This window comes from Oncorhynchus kisutch, linkage group LG22 (assembly GCF_002021735.2).
Source record: "Oncorhynchus kisutch isolate 150728-3 linkage group LG22, Okis_V2, whole genome shotgun sequence".
In the NCBI taxonomy this organism is placed as follows: domain Eukaryota; kingdom Metazoa; phylum Chordata; class Actinopteri; order Salmoniformes; family Salmonidae; genus Oncorhynchus; species Oncorhynchus kisutch.
The window spans coordinates 55,079,279-55,098,701 of record NC_034195.2 but is presented as its reverse complement, the minus strand read 5'-3'; the positions used below and the strand labels follow the sequence as shown (position 1 = coordinate 55,098,701).

The following is a 19,423-nucleotide window of genomic DNA, read 5'->3' as shown; positions in this document are numbered from 1 at the left end:
AGAATAAGGAGAGTTAGTACTGTACTAGTGGTCCAGTACTCTATTCCACTGAGTCTGCCAGCAGCTGCAGAGTAAAAGGGAATCGTAGAAGTAGATGTCCCAGACTCACTGTGACATGAAAACAGGTCAGAGTACACAACACAATTCCCTCTCTTTCCTAAAGTGGTCAAATAAGTGTTTTGAGGGCTCAGCCTGCTCAGTAGAACAACAGTTTTAAAGCAAACTTTTGTTGTGTTACCAAGAGTTGCTGAGTAGATTATCTTTCAAGTAGAATACTAGCTACTGAAGCACTGCGGTAGCAGCCTGCCAATCCGAACTGTTTCCACTAGTGGTGAACTTTGACCTTAGGACCTAGGCTTTCAGAGGGAACCAAAAAATCTTCCAATACGTTGTATCAAACTAAAAAAATCATGAAAATAACAGAAAACATAGCATCACTAGATGCACCCAACATTTATATCGTCTGTAGTCGGGCCACTGTAGTTGTAGTGCAGGAGGAGCAATGCTTTTTGCTGACATTATGAATGAATCAGACAGGCCTGGTCACGCTTTGGACCGCCGTACACACAGAGACAGAACCGTCATGTGACATGACACACCGCATTCAATAATGCGACCAGCAAAACAGAAACAACAAACAAAAAAACTGTTTAGACTGTAACAATGTTTTTATTTTCTAAGAGATAGATAACAGTAAACGAGATGCAACAATGTTTCACAGTCTTTATTTTCTAAGAGATAGCTAACAGCAAACGAGATGCAACAATGTTTCACAGTCTTTATTTTCTAAGAGATCGCTAACAGCAAACGAGATGCAACAATGTTTCACAGTCTTTATTTTCTAAGAGATCGCTAACAGCAAACGAGATGCAACAATGTTTCACAGTCTTTATTTTCTAAGAGATAGCTAACAGCAAACGAGATGCAACAATGTTTCACAGTCTTTATTTTCTAAGAGATCGCTAACAGCAAACGAGATGCAACAATGTTTCACAGTCTTTATTTTCTAAGAGATAGATAACAGCAAATGAGATGCAACAATGTTTCACAGTCTTTATTTTCTAAGAGATAGATAACAGCAAACGAGATGCAACAATGTTTCACAGTCTTTATTTTCTAAGAGATAGATAACAGCAAACGAGATGCAACAATGTTTCACAGTCTTTATTTTCTAAGAGATAGATAACAGCAAACGAGATGCAACAATGTTTCACAGTCTTTATTTCTAAGAGATAGTTAACAGCAAACGAGATGCAACAATGTTTCACAGTCTTTATTTTCTAAGAGACAGCTATCAGCAAACGAGATGCAACAATGTTTCACAGTCTTTATTTTCGAAGAGATAGATAACAGCAAACGAGATGCAACAATGTTTCACAGTCTTTATTTTCGAAGAGATAGCTAACAGCAAACGAGATGCAACAATGTTTCACAGTCTTTATTTTCTAAGAGATCGCTAACAGCAAACGAGATGCAACAATGTTTCACAGTCTTTATTTTCTAAGAGATAGATAACAGCAAACGAGATGCAACAATGTTTCACAGTCTTTATTTTCGAAGAGATAGCTAACAGCAAACGAGATGCAACAATGTTTCACAGTCTTTATTTTCGAAGAGATAGCTAACAGCAAGCAAGATGTAACAATGTTTCACAGTCTTTATTTTCGAAGAGATAGCTAACAGCAAGCAAGATGCAACAAAAACAAGTGCCACTAGATGATGATCATTTGTAAATGAAGTTTTAAAAGAAGTTTGAAAGTTAATCTTGAAAAGAGTGATGGTAACAAATGAGCAACAAATGCACCTATCAGCTACTGCAGCCGCCACACTACTACAACACAAACTAGCTCACATTACTAACTTAGCATGGGGAAACTACTGCTTGCATCACTGATACAAGTGCCATGTTACAACAATGCCCCCCTTTGAACGCTCAGTAGTGATTGCAATTCAAAATGTGATTGGTTGAAAACAGTGTCACTCCAGTTGAATGGCAGACACCTTCTCTCTAGCTTCTGAAGTGTGTGTGTGTGTGTGTGTGTTTCTGTATGTGTTTGTCTGTGTCTACACCCTACATGACACAATATGCCATGTTACAACAATGCCCCCCAAAAACATATTTTGAGATAATGACTCCAGTAAATCCCTACTGCTGTTTAGTTCAATTACAGAATACCAAACTTTTTAGTCTTAATCTCCTAATCCTTAATACCTCAACATTCAACCACAGTTTGTAACGACTACTTTTGGATGTCAGGGGAAAATGCACGGAGGAAAAAAGTACCTTATTTTCTTTAGGAATGAAGTACTGAAGTACAACAATATAAATAGTGAAAAACAGATACACAAAAGAAAATACTTAAGTAGTACTTTAAAGTATTTTTTGATTGAAGTACTTTACAGCATTGAGTAGCGGGTTGGCTGACGAGATACATTTACGCAACTGTTGCCGTAGAAACACTCTCCACTCTCTATTCATTTGAACTACTTGAGAAAACTGAAAGGGTTTAAATTGCTTAGTCTATATCTTTGACATTCTTTAGATTGAGTAGGTATATCTTTGACATTCTTTAGATTGAGTTTACATGGTTTATTTATAGAGGCATCCAGTGTTTGTGTTATATTAGGAGTGTAAGCACTTTATCTGACTGATAATGATTACAGGACTGACTGGTAATGATTCTGGTTTATTATGGGACTGACTGGTAATGATTCTGGTTTATTATGGGACTGACTGGTAATGATTCTGGTTTATTATGGGACTGACTGGTTATGATTCTGATTGATTACGGGACTGACTGGTTATGATTCTGATTGATTACGGGACTGACTGGTAATGATTCTGGTTTATTATGGGACTGACTGGTAATGATTCTGGTTTATTATGGGACTGACTGGTAATGATTCTGGTTTATTATGGGACTGACTGGTAATGATTCTGGTTTATTATGGGACTGACTGGTAATGATTCTGGTTTATTATGGGACTGACTGGTTATGATTCTGATTGATTACGGGACTGACTGGTTATGATTCTGATTGATTACGGGACTGACTGGTAATGATTCTGGTTTATTATGGGACTGACTGGTGATGATTCTGGTTTATTACGGGACTGACTGGTAATGATTCTGATTGATTACGGGACTGACTGGTTACGATTCTGATTGATTACAGGACTGACTGGCAATGATTCTGATTGAAGACAGACTGTCTGAAGTTGTATCATTTTCCATGTAAACATTAGTCAATAAGAAGTCCCCTTCAGTCCTATTCCGTTAATTCCCCATGTTTCTCTTTATTATGTGTGGGAATAATTTGGAACCGATTTCCTGAATTAAAATCACTCTGCGCTGATTTACTGGTGTTTTTACAGTCTTAAAACAATGAAATACAACATTCTTTGCTCTGAAAACTTGGGGGGCCAAATCAAATCAACCGCAGGCCAAATTAGGGCTGTCAGTTGGGGAACCCTGCTTTAGTTAAGGGACTATATTAGACTGACTCACTACTGGGATATCCTCCCGCCTGGCACATGGTGGTTCACCAGACGTTCGCCTGCTGTTACGACCATCTCTCTCTGTCTCTCTCTCTCTCTCTCTCTCTCTCTCTCTCTCTCTCTCTCTCCCCTTCTCTCTCTCTTTCTCTCTCTCTTTCTCTTGCTCGCTCTCCCTCGCTCTCTCCTTCTCTCTCTCTCCCTCTCCCTCTCTCTCTCTCCCCTTCTCTCTCTCCCTCTCTTTCTCGCTCTCTCTCTTTCTCGCTCTCTCCCTCTCTCTCTCTCTCTCCCTCTCTCTCTCTCTCCCTCTCTCTCTCTCTCTCTCTCCCTCCCTCTCTCTCCTTCTCTCTCGCTCCTACTACCACACCTGCTATCTTGACCTCTGAATGCTCAGCTTTGAAAAGCCAAGGTACTGACCTGTTGCAACCTCTATAACCACTGTGATTATTATTATTTGACCCTGCTGGTCATCTATGAACGTTTGAACATCTTGGGTTTCCGGTTCTGATGTCACATACAAAAGTACAGTGAAATGCCGTTCTTCCAAGCTTCTACATCTGCATTACTTGCTGTTTGGGGTTTTAGGCAGGGTTTCTGTTATAAGAGAAACCTAGAAAGGATGTAAAAAGGGCTTTCTAAAATGCTACCTGGGTTATGCTCTCAGCAGTGTTATCAGCTAGTGAGATTGACAGGGTTATCCCCTCAATTAGGACAATAATTGATTGATTGATTGATTGATTGTCTCTATGCGTTTCAGAGGACAACAACGGCTGCCACCACCATCACCATGACATCGACCTTGACGAGTATCCACACTCCCAGCCTGACCCTTCAGAGGTAAACACACACACACACACAGACAGACACACCACATTCACCTGGAAGGGTTCAGTCCTCACTTCAATCACACTGTGGATGTGGGGACACTTCACTAATCATTGAAATATCAATTGAAGAATGGGATCTTGAGTGGGAATATGGATTTATTTGATAGATCGTTTGATTATTGATTGATTGATTGATTGAGTGGGATTTACACAATACATAATATAAAAGACCAAAACGGTACAGTTTGATATGGTTACAGTGTGTTGATCTTCAAACAGCTGGTACATCTGCCAGGGTGTCATGGTAACAGTGTGTCCTCTCCTCTACACCAGTTGTTCACCATTCAGTGCTGTGTAGTGTGTAATTGTGCATATACCCCAATACAAGTCTATTCAGTGCTGTGTAGTGTGTAATTGTGCATATACCCCAATACAAGTCTATTCAGTGCTGTGTAGTGTGTAGTGTGCATATACCCCAGTACAAGTCTATTCAGTGCTGTGTTGCTTCTTCTCCTTCCTGCGCTAGACCAGTTTGCATGTTATTGGGTTTATGCAAATGCATTAAGGTGCAGTCATTTAATTTCCATAGTCTAATGGGCTTTCCAACTCACTTGTTACATTTTCCAGTCCACAGTGTAAAACTTAAACATGTTGTCCTGACCAGTTTGAGTCAACACCCGGCAACAGGAAGTTGTGATTTTCATGATGTCTCTTGGGATGTTTGTGTTTATGAATGTCCTTCGTTTCTTTCCCTTCCTGAAGTGTCATAGCAACACTGATTATCTCTTTCAGTGTACAGTAGTGGTTAAAAACACACCCCTTTAAACACCCCGCCCCTTTAACTACCCCACCCCTTTAACCACACCACCCCTTTAAACACCCCACCCCTTTAAACACCCCGCCCCTTTAACTACCCCGCCCCTTTAACCACACCACCCCTTTAAAATACACCACCCCTTTAACCACACCACCCCTTTAAACACCCCACCCCTTTAACCACACCACCCCTTTAAACACCCCACCCCTTTAAACACACCACCCCTTTAAACACCCCGCCCCTTTAACTACCCCACCCCTTTAACCACACCCACCCTTTAAACACCCCGCCCCTTTAACCACACCACCCCTTTAACCACACCACCCCTTTAACCACACCACCCCTTTAAACACCCCACCCCTTAAACACACCACCCCTTTAACCACACCCACCCCTTTAACCACCCCTTTAACCACACCACCCCTTTAAACACCCCACCCCTTTAAACACCACCACCCCTTTAACCACACCACCCTTTAACCACCCCTTTAAACACCCCTTTAACCACACCACCCCTTTAACCACACCACCCCTTTAACCACCCCGCCCCTTTAAACACCCCTTTAACCACACCACCCCTTTAACCACACCACCCCTTTAAACACCCCGCCCCTTTAAACACCCCGCCCCTTTAAATACCCCACCCCTTTAACCACCCCACCCCTTTAACCACACCACCCCTTTAAACACCCCGCCCCTTTAACCACCCCGCCCTTTAACTCACCACCACTCCTCTATGGCCAGGAGCGTTTGTGTGTGCATGTGCGTGTTTGTGTGTGTGTTTGTTTTTTCAATTTTCGATAGATTTAATGAAGTTGTGTTGTTTGTTTAGCGTCACCTTACAGTCTTCACACAAACCTGCAGCTGTCGGTTAAATAACCCAACCCTTTTAACCACACCAACCCTTTAAACACCCCACCCCTTTAAACACCCCACCCCTTTAAACACCCCACACCTTTAAACACACCAACCCTTTAAACACCCCACCCCTTTAACCACACCACCCCTTTAACCACACCACCCCTTTAAACACACCAACCCTTTAAACACCCACCCCTTTAACCACACCACCCCTTTAACCACACCAACCCTTTAAACACCCCACCCCTTTAAACACCCCACCCCTTTAAATACCCCACCCTTTTAACCACACCAACCCTTTAAACACCCCACCCCTTTAAATACCCCACCCTTTTAACCACACCAACCCTTTAAACACCCCACCCCTTTAAATACCCCACCCTTTTAACCACACCAACCCTTTAAACACCCCGCCCCTTTAACCACCCATCCCCTTTAACTCACCACCACTCCTCTATGGCCAGGAGCGTTTGTGTTTGCATGTGCGTGTTTGTGTGAGTGTGTGTGTATGTGTTTGTTTTTTACATTTTCAATAGATTTAATGAAGTTGTGTTGTTTGTTTAGTGTCATTTTATAGTCTTCACACAAACCTGCAGCTGTCGGTTAAATACCTAATCATCTCTGTGTGTATATGAGTGTTGACACACTCATACATCACTACGTGCCGTAATTGTTGTCGGTGTGTACTGGAGCATCCAGTGATTATTTTGTGCTAGTCACATATTGGAGGGTACGTATCATATGGTCTTACTTAATCCCCTTGGTGGGACAGAAGGCCATAGAGTAGATATGGATGCTGCTTGTCTTATCTATGTTTTTGATGCCAGACTTGGTGGGAGTACTGTGTTGTTGTTGTTGTTGTTGTGTGAAATGAGAGTGTCATTGCCAGAGAGTTCTCTTCCTGCTACCAGTCCTGTGTGACTGGCTATGTCCTGATTCTCTACACTTCTCATCGCGGATTTCTATGGTTCAACTGGGGGTGGGGGGGACTTTCCACCATTGTTAATAAAGGAGAAGTTTACCCAAAATCCCAAAACGCCCAAGTGATTTCATACATTGAAACTAGTCCATTGGAGTTAGCTCTTTCCCACTTTCTGTCCCCTCTAGTGCTGTACTGAAACAGCTGCGAAAGGAGATCACGTGACTCATGACATTGCTGGATGCAGGCCTAGCTGTGCTCTGTTACCAGTGAATTCATGATTCAGAAATCTGTAATGTGTGGACAACCGGTTTTTATTTTTATTGAATTAGCTATTTTTGCCGAAGTACTATCTGTTTTGAGTCAGGAAATGCGATGATTTTATCTCATTTTTTATGTCGCCGACTGCCACAGCAGTGGAGATGGGTAACAACTGAGCACGTGCGCTCTCGGGGAATCCCTGTTACGTAGAAACTGCACGTTAGGCCTTTATTCACAGATACAAGTTTTTGGGGGAAGACAGCGTTTCACATCAGTTATACAATGTAAAAAAAGAAGTATATCTGATGAAAGAAATGAAGAGTGATGAAGAAAACTAATGAACTGTATTTATTTATTTATTATTTATTTATTTCAGCCTGATGCAGCAGTCCATCACTCTCCTTCTTGGTCAAATAGCCCTTACACATCCTGGAGGTGTGTTGGGTCATTGTCCTGTTGAAAAACAAATGATAGTCGCACTAAGCGCAGACCAGATGGGATGGCGTATCGCTGCAGAATGCTGTGGTAACCATGCTGGTTAAGTGTGACTTGAATTATAAATAAATCAAAGCACCATCAACACCTCCTCCTCCTCCATGCTTCACGATGGGAACTACACATGCGGAGATCATCGGTTCACCTACTCTGTGTCTCACAAAGACACGGCGGTTGGAGCCTGAAGCTTGTTTCGTACACATACGGTCCACATTTGAAGTTCCCAAACGGCAAAAACATTCTATGAGATCCAGGGATATGGTGCAGCAAAAAGGCATATACAGTGCCTTGCGAAAGTATTTGGCCCCCTTGAACTTTGCGACCTTTTGCCACATTTCAGGCTTCAAACATAAAGATATAAAACTGTATTTTTTTGTGAAGAATCAACAACAAGTGGGACACAATCATGAAGTGGAACGACATTTATTGGATATTTCAAACTTTTTTAACAAATCAAAAACTTAAAAATTGGGCGTGCAAAATTATTCAGCCCCCTTAAGTTAATACTTTTTAGCGCCACCTTTTGCTGCGATTACAGCTGTAAGTCGCTTGGGGTATGTCTCTATCAGTTTTGCACATCGAGAGACTGACATTTTTTCCCATTCCTCCTTGCAAAACAGCTCGAGGTTGGTTGGATGGAGAGCATTTGTGAACAGCAGTTTTCAGTTCTTTCCACAGATTCTCGATTGGATTCAGGTCTGGACTTTGACTTGACCATTCTAACACCTGGATATGTTTATTTTTGAACCATTCCATTGTAGATTTTGCTTTATGTTTTGGATCATTGTCTTGTTGGAAGACAAATCTCCGTCCCAGTCTCAGGTCTTTTGCAGACTCCATCAGGTTTTCTTCCAGAATGGTCCTGTATTTGGCTCCATCCATCTTCCCATCAATTTTAACCATCTTCCCTGTCCCTGCTGAAGAAAAGCAGGCCCAAACCATGATGCTGCCACTACCATGTTTGACAGTGGGGATGGTGTGTTCAGGGTGATGAGCTGTGTTGCTTTTACGCCAAACATAAAGTTTTGCATTGTTGCCAAAAAGTTAAATTTTGGTTTCATCTGACCAGAGCACCTTCTTCCACATGTTTGGTGTGTCTCCCAAGTGGCTTGTGGCAAACTTTAAACGACACTTTTTATGGATATCTTTAACAAATGGCTTTCTTCTTGCCACTCTTCCATAAAGGCCAGATTTGTGCAATATACGACTGATTGTTGTCCTATGGACAGAGTCTCCCACCTCAGCTGTAGATCTCTGCAGTTCATCCAGAGTGATCATGGGCCTCTTGGCTGCATCTCTGATCAGTCTTCTCCTTGTATGAGCTGAAAGTTTAGAGGGACGGCCAGGTCTTGGAGATTTGCAGTGGTCTGATACTCCTTCCATTTCAATATTATCGCTTGCACAGTGCTCCTTGGGATGTTTAAAGCTTGGGAAATCTTTTTGTATCCAAATCCGGCTTTAAACTTCTTCACAACAGTATCTCGGACCTGCCTGGTGTGTTCCTTGTTCTTCATGATGCTCTCTGCGCTTTTAAAATGCAGGTGCATTTATACGGAGTCTTGATTACACACAGGTGGATTGTATTTATCATCATTAGTCATTTAGGTCAACATTGGATCATTCAGAGATCCTCACTGAACTTCTGGACAGAGTTTGCTGCACTGAAAGTAAAGGGGCTGAATAATCTTGCACGCCCAATTTTTCAGTTTTTGATTTGTTAAAAAAGTTTGAAATATCCAATAAATGTCGTTCCACTTCATGATTGTGTCCCACTTGTTGTTGATTCTTCACAAAAAAATACAGTTTTATATCTTTATGTTTGAAGCCTGAAATGTGGCAAAAGGTCGCAAAGTTCAAGGGGGGCGAATACTTTCGCAAGGCACTGTATCTAACAAAAAATTATTCATTCAACTTAAATCATATATTACTTGACATATATATGTCTCCCCTCCCCCCGAAGCCCCAACTTCCTGCCTTTATCCTATCACAACACACTGACCACAGTACAATGAATGGGGGGGGGGGGACAAAAACTAAGATACACTTATAACAAATAATACATCTCAATCAGGTAATATACATCATAGTGGTACCTAATATTTCGTCATATACATTCATATTTAATATATTTACACACACGTACATGGAGCACTGTATGTTCTGTCGTTCATACAAAAATGTCCAAATCGGCTCTAACAGTTCTTTAGTAGTGGTTTCTTTGCAGCAATTCGATCATGAAGGCCTGATTCACACAGTTTCCTCTGAACAGTTAATGTTGAGATGTGTCTGTTACTTGAACTCTGTGAAGCATTTATTTGGGCTGCAATTTCTGAGGCTGGTAACTCTAATGAACTTGTCCTCTGCAGCAGAGGTAACTCTGGGTCTTCCTTTCCTGTGGCGGTCCTCATGAGAGCCAGTTTCATCATAGGACTTGATGGTTTTTGCGACTGCACTTGAAGAAACTTTCAAAGTTCTTGAAATGTTCCATATTGACTGACCTTCCTGTCTTAAAGTAATGATGGACTGTCGTTTCTCTTTGCTTATTCGAGCTGTTCTTGCCATAATATGGACGTGGTCTTTTACCAAATAGAGCTATCTTCTGTATACCACCCCTACCTTGTCACAACACAACTGATTGGCTCAAACGCATTAAGAAGGAAAGAAATTCCACAAATTAACTTTTAAGAAGGCATACCTCTTAATTGAAATGCATTCCAGGTGACTACCTCATGACTGGTTGAGAGAATGCCAAGGGTGTGCAAAGCTGTAACCAAGGCAAAAGGTGGCTACTTTGAATAATTTTTTTAACACATTTTTATGGTTACTACATGATTCCATATGTGTTATTTCATAGTTTTGATGTCTTCACTATTATTCTACAATGTAAAAAATAAATGAAAATAAAAACCCTTGTGTCCAAACTTTTGACCGGTACTGTATATGTGGCGCCATTGTTTTCCTCCATTGTCTTACGTCAGATAGTGCATCAACTGTTAGAATGACGTAGCTGTCGTAAAACAACGGTCCAACCCTGACTTCGTTCCTCCCCCTGATCTTTTATTCAGGACTTTTAGTGAAAAAAAACATCATATGAAAAATTGGGACATTTTTGCTTTTATTTTGCAACATACTGTTAGAATAGTGTGGAAGATATTGTGTTCACATTCTGCAAAGCATTCTACAACCCTTCTGCTGTGGACCTTGAGCATGGAAACAATGAGATATGAACTCATGTGTTCCTCATTAAAAATGAAAAACAGTTGTTTTGTTCTCACCTGTAATTATACAGTCAGGGTTAGGTACAATAACATAATGTTATAAATGAGCTCTCTCTCTCACACACACACACACACACACACATACACACATACACACACACACACACACACACACACACACACACACACACTAGAGGTCGACCGATTATGATTTTTCAACGCCGATATCGATACCGATTATTGGAGGACCAAAAACGCCGATACCGGTTAATCGGCCGATTTAAAAAAACATCATTTTTTATTTGTAATAATGACAATTACAACTATACTGAATGAACACTTATTTTTCCTTAATATAATACATCAATAAAATCAATTTAGCCTCAAATAAAATGAAACATGTTCAAACACAGTGTTGGAGAAGAAAGTAAAAGTGCAATATGTGCCATGTAAGAAAGCTAACGTTTCAGTTCCTTGCTCAGAACTTGAGAACATATGAAAGCTGGCGGTTCCTTTTAACATGAGTCTTCAATATTCCCAGGTAAGAAGTTTTAGGTTGTAGTTATTATAGGAATTACAGGACTATTTCTCTCTATACGATTTGTATTTCATATACCTTTGACTATTGGATGTTCTTATAGGCACTTTAGTATTGCCAGTGTAACAGTATAGCTTCCGTCCCTCTCCTCGCTCCTACCTGGGCTCGAACCAGGAACACATCAACAACAGCCACCCTTGAAGCATCGTTACCCATCGCTCCACAAAAGCCACGGGCCTTGCAGAGCAAAGGGAACAACCACTCCAAGTCCCAGAGCGAGTGACGTTTGAAACGCTATTAGCACGCACCCCGCTAACTAGCTAGCCATTTCACATCGTTTACACCAGCCTAATCTCGGGAGTTGATAGGCTTGAAGTCATAAACAGCTCGACGAAGAGCTGCTGGCAAAACGCACAAAAGTGCTCTTTGAATGACTGCTTACGAGCCTGCTGGTGCCTACCATCGCTCAGTCAGACTGCTCTATCAAATCATACTTAATTAACTTAATTATAACATAATAACACACAGAAATACGAGCCTTAGGTCATTAATATGGTAGAATCCGGAAACTATCATCTCGAAAACAAGACGTTTATTCTTTCAGTGAAATATGGAACTGTTCCGTATTTTATCTAACGGGTGGCATCCATAAGTCTAAATATTTCTGTTACATTGTACAACCTTCAATGTTATGTCATAATTACGTACAATTCTGGCAAATTAGGCGGCCCAAACTGTTGCATATACCCTGACTCTGCGTGCAATGAACGCAAGAGAAGTGACACAATTTCACCTGGTTAATATTTCCTGCTAACCTGGATTTCTTTTAGCTAAATATGCAGGTTTAAAAATATATACTTCTGTGTATTGATTTTAAGAAAGGCATTGATGTTTATGGTTAGGTACAGTCGTGCAACGATTGTGTTTTTTTTTCGCGAATGCGGTTTTGTTAAATCATCCCCCTTTTGGCGAAGTTGGCTGTCTTTGTTAGGAAGAAATAGTCTTCACAGAGTTCGCAACGAGCCAGGTTAGCAGGCAATATTAACTAAATATGCAGGTTTAAAAAATATATATATACTTGTGTATTAATTTTAAGAAAGGCGTTGTTGTTTAGGTATACATTGGAGCAAGACAGTCCTTTTTCGCTAATACACACCGCATCGATTATATGCAACTGCAGGACACGCTAGATAAACTAGTAATATCATCAACCATGTGTAGTTAACTAGTGATTATGATGGATTGATTGTTTTTTATAAGACAAGTTTAATGCTAGCTAGCAACTTACCATGTCCAAAAATACCGATTTCCGATTGTTATGAAAACTTGAAATCGGCCCTGATTAATCGGCCATTCCGATTAATCGGTCGACCTCTAACACACACACACACACACACACACACACACACACACACACACACACACACACACACACACACACACACACACACACAATGGTAGCCATATATTACCCTATGGTAGCAGTATATATTACCCTATGGTAGCAGTATATTACCCTATGGTAGCAGTAAATTACCCTATCCTCATGACCCTGCCCTATCCTCATGACCCTGTCTTATCCTAAAGGCCCTGTACTATCCTCATGACCCTGTCTTATCCTAAAGGCCCTGTACTATCCTCATGACCCTGCCCTATCCTCATGACCATGTCCTATCGTCATGACCCTGTCTTATCCTAAAGGCCCTGTACTATCCTCATGACCCTGCCCTATCCTCATGACCCTGTCTTATCCTAAAGGCCCTGTACTATCCTCATGACCCTGTCTTATCCTAAAGGCCCTGTACTATCCTCATGACCCTGCCCTATCCTCATGACCATGTCCTATCGTCATGACCCTGTCTTATCCTAAAGGCCCTGTACTATCCTCATGACCCTGCCCTATCCTCATGACCCTGTCCTATCGTCATGACCCTGTCCTATCCTCATGACCCTGTCCTATCCTCATGACCCTGCCCTATCCTCATGACCCTGTCCTATCGTCATGACCCTGTCTTATCCTAAAGGCCCTGTACTATCCTCATGACCCTGTTCTATCCCCTATCCTATCCTCATGACCCTGCCCTAGCTCATGACCCTGTCTTATCCTCATGACCCTGTCCTATCCTCATGACCCTGTCCTATCCTCATGACCCTGTCCTATTCTCATGACCCTGTCCTATCCTCATGACCCTGTCCTATCCTCATGACCCTGTCCTATCCTCATGACCCTGTCCTATCCTCATGACCCTGTCCTATCCTCATGACCCTGTCTTATCCTCATGACCCTGTCCTATCCTCATGACCCTGTCCTATCCTCATGACCCTGTCCTATCCTCATGACCCTGTCCTATCGTCATGACAGTGCTGCAGTGAAGTGTGTTGCTTCTTGTGTAGTGTAGGTCACCCATCCCCCCTCACTGCCTCTCTCTCCTGCCTCTCTCAGTAGTGGTCAGGTTTCAGCATCATGTGACCAGTTTTTATGAGGATGTCTAATCAGTCTATCGTTCAACAGCATCTCATCGGCAATCTAAAACCCTTCCTATGAGACCATTGTACTGCATTCTAAAGCCCTTCCTATTAGACCACTGTACTGCATTCTAAACCCCTTCCTATTAGACCACTGTACTACATTCTAAACCCCTTCCTGTTAGGCCACTGTACTGCATTCTAAACCCCTTCCTATTAGACCACTGTACTGCATTCTAAACCCCTTCCTATTAGACCACTGTACTGCATTCTAAACCCCTTCCTATTAGACCACTGTACTGCATTCTAAACCCCTTCCTATTAGACCACTGTACTGCATTCTAAACCCCTTCCTGTTAGGCCACTGTACTGCATTCTAAACCCCTTCCTATTAGACCACTGTACTGCATTCTAAACCCCTTCCTATTAGACCACTGTACTGCATTCTAAACCCTTCCTATTAGACCACTGTACTACATTCTAAAACGTTTCCGTGTTTGACTCATACTTTACTTAAAGCTCCAATGCAGACATTTTTTAAAATCTCAATATCAAATCATGTCTGGGTAACAATTAAGTACCTTACTGTGATTGTTTGCAATGATCATAAATAGCTTCTTAGCATAGAGCAATTTCTCAAGCAAGAATTTTGCTGGGACTGTCTGGGAAGGATTTGAGTGGGCAGGGAAAAACTTGAAACTAGCTGTTATTGGCAGAGAGGTTTGGAACGCTCTTTCTTATTGGTCTATTAACTAATTTACCGTCCGGTGATGTCACAAGGCAGCCCAAAGCTCCATCCCACCAAAACAGGCTGTCATTTCAAACAGCTCTTAACACTAAAAGGACATTATCATCATCTTCACAATTTCACTATTATTCCAACATCATAGTGTGGACATATATACACACAACAGGCAAATCACGTTTCTGACTGCGCTGGGCTTTTAATGTTATCTGCTCTAAGGGCACAGGGCGAGACCCAGATGTAGACACGAGAGGCCGATGGTTCGAGTCTCTGATATTTTTTATAATCCAAGGGGCAGGAAAGAGAATGCTCGTGGACAGGCAAAAGATCATAACAAGGTCAGAGTCCAGGAGATACAGAGTGGCAGACAGGCTCGTGGTCAGGTCAGGCAGGCGGGTTCAGAGTCAAGGCAGGCTGGGGTCAAAACCGGGAAGACTAGCAAACAGAGACAAGGGGAAAAGCAGGAGCATGGCAAAAACACGCTGGTTGACTTGAGGAGACGAACTGGCAACAGACGAACAGGGAACACAGGAATAAGTACCCAGGGACTAATGGGGAAAACGGGTGACACCTGGAGGGGGGTGGAGACAATCACAAAGACAGTTGAAACAGATCAGGGTGTGACAATCTTGCTTTATGTGATAAATTCTTAAAATACCGTAGAAAGGGTTGTATAAAGTTGATATTTCAGAGTGAGATTTTTTTCTAGTTAAGAAACCTATCACTTCAGAGTAGGTTTTGTACAGTCTTCCAATGAGCAGTATGGTTATCTAATAGCTTCTACACTTTTAGGAAAAAAGGAGCTATTTAGTACCGAAAAGGGTTCTTTGGCTGTCCCCATAAGAGATGCATTTGAAGAACCCTTTTCAGTTCCAGGTAAAAAAAACAGTTGGGTTCCAAGTAAAAACCCGTTGGGTTCTAGGTATAATCATTTTGGGTTCCATGTAGAACCCTTTTCACAGAGGGTTCTACATGGAGCCCAAAATAGTTTCGTTCTACCTAGAACTACAAAAGGGTTCTACTTGGAACCAAAAACGGTTACCCTATTGGGGACAACCTAACAACCCTCTTGGAACCCTTGTTTCTAAGAGTGTGTGCGATCCAGTGGTTTCACTCATCTTTACAGGGAGTTAACATTAGGCCTACCGCTCATCATCTCATCAGAGGGAAAATTACATATCCTTACTACTTGAAAAAAAAAAGAAAAGAGAACTGCCTTTTACCGTAATTCCTCACTAACCCTGTTTAACCTTCCCTGGTGCCTGAATTAGCTCCTCTGAGCATTTATCTGAGCTACCCACTAGAACAGCCCAGAGACCCATGACGGGGAGGCCCAGCCTATGTTATCCATGGCACCATGTTATCCACGGCAGGGAGGACGCTGGGAGGCTGCTGTCTTTGAGACCGAGACGTCGTTAGTTACAACAGCTCTCTCTCTCTCTCATTTCCAGTAATTATAGATTACACATATGGAATCCCTATGTATGCTCTGTACACTGCAACCCTCCCCTCCACAGTCAGGGCGTGTTGGCATACACCCATGGTCGACATCTGAATTAAATAGGATATATGTAGAACATGGTGAAGTCTATATACAGTATAATATATTTACAACATGGTGAAGTCTATATACAGTACAGTATAATGTATTTTTGGTTCCGGGTAGAACTCTTTTGGGTACCATGTGTGTGAAAACTCTGGAACGGGTTCTACCTGGAACCAAAAAGGGTTCTTCAAAAGGTTCTCCTATGTGGACAGCCGAAGACGCCTCTTTTTTGTTCTGGATAGAACCTTTTTTGTCTGTACCATATTGATTTCCACCTTACAGATCTGCAAACATTGAAGGGTTAGGGCCAAGGGAAAAGTGAATATAGGGAACACATTGGTTTCTTCACGAGTGTATGGTTTGTTGACTCTCCTCAGGGTTAATCTGTAGATTACATGACACATGGCTCAGTCAATCACAGAAACATCAGTCTGATGTTATCATGCTACGGCTGTCTGTACTTTGTTCTCTGGTGTTGTTTTCATGTCTTAAGGTTTGTTTGTATTGATTTGGTTGAACGATGAATAGCCATAGTGTTTTGTGTTCATTGTGTACTATAGTGTCGGTTATAGGCTCCTTGAATTGCTTTGTCAGCAACATGTATCTCTGAATGTTGTCAGACAGAGTTGTCAGTGAGTTCTAGGACCTCTAGGTTATTTTGCAGTGCTCAACGTGAATCAAGTTTTTTTCTCCAAGAAAACAAAATGGCTTTCTGTTTTGATGCCCTGTTGGGATCCTCTGCTTTCTATCATCAGGGCAATGAAGTGAATGGATGTTTCATGTATAGATTATTTTTTTAAATGCATTGAGGAAACCAGAGAAATCGCAATGCATTTGTCATACCTCTATACTCTCACAGTTCTGTTTTCTCTTCATTCTCTACATTAAGATGCTCCCTGACGTCTTAGCTACATTCTGCCCCTGTTATGACATCACTTCCTGGTGTTCTCCCCTGGTGTTGAAACAAAGAGCTGTTATTGGTCGACTTGTGTTGCACTGTATCAGACAATGATTGCCTGCCACTTCATCGACTGTGCAGTCCGGCATCAGCACATTGCTCTGACATGCATCGTCACCTGTGGGACCTTCTATAGACAACTGTGGGACCTTATATAGACAGGCCTGTAGGCTTGGTTTCTGCTCTGACATGCATCGTCAACCGTGGGACCTTCTATAGACAGGCTTGGTTTCTGCTCTGACATGCATCGTCAACCGTGAGACCTTATATAGACAACTGTGGGACCTTATATAGACAGTTGTGTGCCTTTCCAAATCATGTCCAATCAATTGAATTTACCACAGTTGGACTCCAATCAAGTTGTAGAAACATCTCAAGGATGATAAATGGAAACAGGATGCACCTGAGCTCAATTATCGAGTCTCATAGCAAAAATACTCATGTAAATAAGGTATTTTTGTTTTTTCACTATGGAGTATTGAGCGTATACTGATGAGGAAAAACATGTATTTAGTCCATTTTAGAATAAGGATGTAATGTAACAAAATGTGGAAAAAGGTGAAGGGGTCTTAATACTTTCTGAATGCACCGCATGTTGTGGTTAGCTGATCTGTTAAATACCAATCCAGCCATTGTAAGATCTGACACGTGTCTACAATTGGAGTCTGGCAGGAACTCAACCATTACATTAGTGGGTTACTGGCAGACAGGAGGCTGCTGCTGATATGCTGACGTCATCTAGGAGCCTCCTCTGTCTCTCTCTCTCCCTCTCTCTCTCCCTCCTCTGCTCTCTCTCTCTCTCTCTCTCTCTCTCTCTCTCTCTCTCTCCTCTCTGGCTCTCTCTCTCTCCTCTCTGGCTCTCTCTCTCTCCCCCTCTCTCTCCCTCCTCTGCTCTCTCTCTCTCCTCTCTCTCTCTCTCTCTCCTCTCACTAGCTCTCTCTCTCTCTGTCTGTCTCTCTCGCTCTCCCCCTCTCTCTCCCTTCTCTGCTCTCTCTCTCTCTCTCTCTCTATCTCTCCTCTCACTGGCTCTCTCTCTCCTCTGCTCTCTCTCTCCCCCTCCTCTCTCTCATCCCTCTTTCCTCTGGATGTCTGAGCGAGTGTGGGCTTGTTCTGGGCTGCAACTGGACTGGACGAAGCCCCTCTCCCCGCTGTGAACAAGGGAGTAAAGGAGAGAGGGAGTAGAGAGAGGAAATAAGTGAGTTAGGGGCTCGTCCGTCCGTGCACCCAGGGAAGAAGCAACCACTCTGGCTGTGTAAAAGGCCCTGCTGCCTTTCAGCTCATTGCAGACGTAGCGGGAGTCACAGCTGATGCTTGGCAGACATACTATTCGGAGAGAGGGCCATGGAAGAGGAGGTAAAGTGCTCTTCTAATCGAACACGCCCTCCCCCTTCGTAGCTACTGGTCAAACAGGACAGAACAATGTGTTTGTGAGAGGTTTGTGAGAGGTCTAGGGTGTGGGGACTGCTATGCCTATAGTGCTTGTTGTGATTGTTTTACTGCAGCTAGAGTCCTGTCTAGTTTTTTATGTTGTGATCATTCTACTGCAGTGAATCCTGTCTAGTTTTTATGTTGTAATCATTCTACGGCAGTAAATCCTGTCTAGTTTTTATGTTGTGATCGTTTTACTGTAGCTAGAGTCCTGTCTAGTTTTTTATGTTGTGATCATTCTACTGCAACTAATCCTGTCTAGTGTTTTATGTTGTCTCATTCTACTGCAGTGAATCCTGTCTAGTTGTTATGTTGTGATCATTCTACTGCAGCTAGAGTCCTGTCTAGTTTTTGTTGTAATCATTCAACTCCAGCTAATCCTGTCTAGTTGTTATGTTGTTATCATTCTACTGCAGCTAATCCTGTTTAGTTTTTATATTGTAATAATTCTATTACAGCTAATCCTCTCTAGTTGTTATGTTGTCATCATTCTACTGCAGCTAATCCTGTCTAGTTTTCATGTTGTAATCATTCTACTGCAGCTAATCCTGTTTAGTTTTTGTTGTAATCATTCTACTGCAGAGAATCCTGTCTATTTTTTCATGTTATCATTCTACTGCAGCTAGAGTCCTGTCTAGTTTTATGTTGTGATCATTCTACTGCAGCTAGAGTCCTGTCTAGTTTTTATGTTGTGATCAGTCTACTGCAGCTAGAGTCCTGTCTAGTTTTATGTTGTGATCATTCTACTGCAGCTAGAGTCCTGTCTAGTTTTTATGTTGTGATCAGTCTACTGCAGCTAGAGTCCTGTCTAGTTTTGGTTGTGATCAGTCTACTGCAGCTAGAGTCCTG

General features: G+C 42.0%; 1 protein-coding gene across 3 annotated transcripts in view; it reads left to right on the top strand.

Annotated features, from left to right (window-relative positions):
- The window catches only part of LOC109879457 (anoctamin-5-like), a 68,526-nt gene that overhangs the window by 10,379 nt on the left and 38,724 nt on the right, over positions 1-19,423 (top strand). For 2 of the 3 annotated variants that reach the window (XM_031801545.1, XM_031801548.1), the window contains exon 2: positions 4,253-4,332. In XM_031801545.1, the coding sequence (XP_031657405.1) occupies positions 4,253-4,332 (80 nt within the window). Of the gene's footprint in view, positions 1-4,252; positions 4,333-18,237; positions 18,500-19,423 lie in introns of those variants that run through there. The other variant, XM_031801546.1, reaches the window with a different exon arrangement.